The sequence below is a fragment of the Chrysochloris asiatica genome, unplaced genomic scaffold, assembly GCF_000296735.1.
Source record: "Chrysochloris asiatica unplaced genomic scaffold, ChrAsi1.0 scaffold00088, whole genome shotgun sequence".
In the NCBI taxonomy this organism is placed as follows: domain Eukaryota; kingdom Metazoa; phylum Chordata; class Mammalia; order Afrosoricida; family Chrysochloridae; genus Chrysochloris; species Chrysochloris asiatica.
Genome location: NW_006408606.1, coordinates 3,191,306 through 3,195,345, shown reverse-complemented (window position 1 = coordinate 3,195,345; position 4,040 = coordinate 3,191,306). Strand labels below are relative to the sequence as shown.

The 4,040-nt window shown below is 35.1% G+C and overlaps 1 protein-coding gene across 1 annotated transcript in view; it reads left to right on the top strand.

Moving 5' to 3' along the window:
• FAT4 (FAT atypical cadherin 4) overlaps nt 1-4,040 on the top strand; it is a 267,907-nt gene that overhangs the window by 154,795 nt on the left and 109,072 nt on the right. The window contains exons 5-6 of the mRNA XM_006866259.1: nt 749-1,671; nt 2,365-2,539. Coding sequence (XP_006866321.1) covers nt 749-1,671; nt 2,365-2,539 — 1,098 coding nt within the window. The remainder of the gene's footprint in view (nt 1-748; nt 1,672-2,364; nt 2,540-4,040) is intronic.

Sequence of the window (4,040 nt, the reverse complement as noted above, 5' to 3'; positions counted from 1 at the left end):
ATTCATTGGTCAGATGCTTAATGAGAATTAAAAAGTATTTATTGGTTCTGACAAGAAATGTAAAAGCAGCTTCAAAGCATCCATGACTAACGTCATACATCAGAAATTTTATTACCCTTCTCTGAAAATTCGTGTTGGCCTCAATAAAGTACTGAAGTTATAAATGTTTGACTAATGGTATAGAGTGTGGTGTACTTAGTGTTGGTCCCTCAAGAATTATGGGATAGAAACAAGGAAATGGATAGAAAAATATCAGCCCTTTGGAATATTTTCCCCCTCTTTAGTGTAGTGAATTAACATTTCAACACCACAGTAAATGTTGTTGTTGTTGTTAAGTGCCATTGAGTCGGTTCTGACCCATAGCGACCCTGTACAGGGTTTCTGAGGGTGTAACTCTTTACGGGAGTAGAAAGCCTCATCTTTCTCCCACGGAGTGTCTGGTAGTTTCAAACTGCTGACCTTAAGGTTTGCAGCCCTATTCGTAACCACTACGCCACAGTAAATAGCAAGCAGTAAATGAATCATAGGCTCACCAGATTGCAAACATCTTTTCTGAACAAGAGTTAGCAAGAAAAGGGCTATGTGTATTATTTACTGAACAATCAAACAAATAAATAGCAACTGTAGCTAAATCATCCCAAAGGTGTGTTTGGGGGCCTCAAATATCAAATATGCAAAGTTGCATATCAGAATTTTTGTTGCAATCTGGTTTACAATCAGAAAATGATTTTTTTCTATTTACTTGCAGGCATCAACTCTCAACTGGCTTATAGCATTGCTTCAGGTGATAGCCTTGGACAGTTTACTGTCAACAAGAATGGGGTACTGAAAGTCCTGAAAGCTTTGGATCGGGAAAGTCAATCCTTCTACAACCTGGTTGTTCAGGTCCATGACCTGCCACAATTTCCAGCTTCCAGATACACAAGCACAGCTCAAATCTCCATTATTTTGTTGGATGTAAATGATAATCCACCAACATTCCTTTCCCCAAAATTGACATACATTCCTGAAAACACTCCTATTGATACTGTTGTTTTCAAAGCTCAAGCAACTGACCCAGATAGTGGTCCAAATAGCTATATTGAGTATACACTGCTGAACCCTCTGGCAAACAAGTTTAGCATTGGGACCATTGATGGTGAAGTAAGACTCACTGGAGAACTGGATAGAGAAGAGGTTTCTAATTATACCCTAACAGTGGTGGCTACGGACAAAGGTCAACCATCTCTCTCTTCATCTACAGAAGTTGTAGTTATGGTACTTGACATCAATGATAACAACCCCATCTTTGCACAGGCTCTGTATAAAGTGGAGATTAAAGAAAACACTCTTACTGGAACAGATATAATACAAGTATATGCAGCCGATGGGGATGAAGGTACAAATGGACAGGTTCGCTATGGCATTGTTGATGGAAACGTCAATCAGGAATTTCGGATCGACTCTGTCACTGGTGCCATCACTGTGGCTAAGCCTTTGGATAGAGAGAAGACTCCTACTTACATTTTATCTGTTCAGGCAACAGACAGAGGCAGTACTCCAAGAACTGATACCTCCACAGTCAACATTGTTCTACTAGATATTAATGATTTTGTTCCAATATTTGAGCTTTCTCCATATTCTGTAAATATTCCTGAGAATTTACAAACATTGCCTAGTACAGTTCTTCAGGTCAGTATATTTAAATTGAAAAAAATCTTGTTTGCACTAAAATTCATCTGCTTGAAAAGCACCTTTTCCTGCTATGTTCATGTTTCACCCACCCTATTCCTTATTCTCATCTGGAACTGCATAATTTCAGATATAGCTAATGTTGAATAAATGAAGTTTATGGAATTTATGCCCAAGAATTAATGATTTCCTCATAGCTTAAAATATTATATCTCAGTCATAATTATATTTATCCATGCATTTGCTTATGTATGTGCTAATTTTCAATTATGGTGTTTTTATTATAGCAATATGCATATATAACAAAACACACAATATTTCATCAATTTTCACAAGTAGAGATTTTTTGAGTAATAGTGCACATAATAAAACAATAGAGTTTGAAAAGATATCTTCTAAAGTTGTTTTCCTTTCTTCCTTTAAAATCTCATGACCTAGATGAAACTCTTGTTAATTTTTGTGATGTATTCCAAAAATACAATACAAGTATTTTATGTGCACTTTTAAATAGGCTTATGTGATATGTGCTATTCCATAGCACTTTCTTTAACCTGAAAACTAAAAAAATGTATCTTTGAAATCTTTCAATCAAATAGCTTTGCTTCATTGTATTTTAAGGGTTTTATTTTATGTAAAGGTTTGCATTATGTGAGTTTTACCCATATCCATGGTATATATTATTCTTTCCTGTAGGTATTGGCAAGAGATGATGATCAAGGTTCTAACAGCAAGCTCTCATATATTCTATTGGGTGGTAATGAAGACAACACTTTCACCCTCTCAGCCAATGGAGAACTTAGAATAACACAAAGTCTAGATCGGGAAACAAAGGAACATTATATTTTGACTGTCACAGCCACAGATTCAGGTACATCAATTATAATCAGTTGTAAATAAGTTACTGTGTAATATGAATAACTGAAAATATTTTTGTTTATCACTAAATTAATAATTTGTTGAAATTTACTAGTATTTGTAGCTTTCTGGGTTTAGCAGTATAATACAAATGCTTATCACTTTATGACATTTATATGTTAGTGTAAGGATTTAAACACAGCACTGACAAAGTTTTGTTCCTGTAACAAAGAGTAAGTCCTTATTCCATTGGCTTCCTAAGTGCCTCTGGGTAGGGCTACATACTCTACCATCTGAGCGAGCAGACATTTGGAGCTCTTTAGCTTTGAAAACAATCCAGCATGGTCTAGCTGGTCTTAGAGACAAGTCTTGTAGATTCTTCAAAATTGTAATCTCCTATAATAGGCATATAATGAAGCCCCAGAGAACTCCTAAAAGAGTATCAGTGAAACCCAATGTTTGCATTAAGTAAACTCAATACTGAACTAGGAGTCCTGTTGTGGTGCTGTGGGTTAATGCACCAGACTGCAAGTCCATTTGAACTGCGAGGTCGGTGGTTCAAGCTCACCAGCTCCTCCTAGGAAACAGGGTCGCTTTGGGTCAGAACTGACTTGAAGGCACTTAACAACAACACCACACTGAACTACATTAGAAATAATGAAAAGCAGAATCGTTGCATTTCAATGTTGGCTGAAAAAATCATATAGGAAATAGTGTAAAATAAAATGAATTGAAATCAACTAATCTTATTAGTTACTATTATTTGTAATATATTGACTATTCATAAACACTGAGTGCTTCTAACACAAATTTGAAAACATTAAAAAATTGTTTAAAAAATGTTATACATTGATTACAGTATTGCTTGAATACTTTTTGAATAATGGATTAATAAATAAGTAAACTATTGATTTTTCAAAAAGATATGTGAATTGTAGGACATTGTTCCTAGTAATATTAATTTATAAAAGTGAATGTCACAACTCAGCTTTTGAATATTACAATTTTTCATACTGTTTTCGTATTGTGGACATAATGGAATAATTAAGATGTTTGTTGGAACATCAAATGATTGGGGAGTGGTGTGGGGAACTGCATATAAGTCTCTCTTTCTGTGTATGCATGGGTATGCATTATTGGTGCAGTGATTAAGCAGTGTGGAGCCAGTTGTCAGGAGTTTGAACCCACCAGCCATACTCGGGAAAAAAGATATGACATTTTCCTTCCAGAAAGATTATAGCCTTGAAAACTCTATGGCATAGTTCTACATTGTGACTTTCATTTAGAATCTACTCAGCAACAATAGGTTTCATTTTTTGGTTTGGAATTATACATAAACATGTATACCAAGGGGATTCAGAAAGTTTGTAGAAAAATTATATTATTTTTCAATTCCATTTTCAGCAAGCTTTTTGAAGTCCCCTTGTATTAAATCCCTGTATGTTAAGGTATATATAGATATACGGTGTCCTGCTGTGGTGCAGTAGGATAAACATTGCACTGCTAGCCAAAAG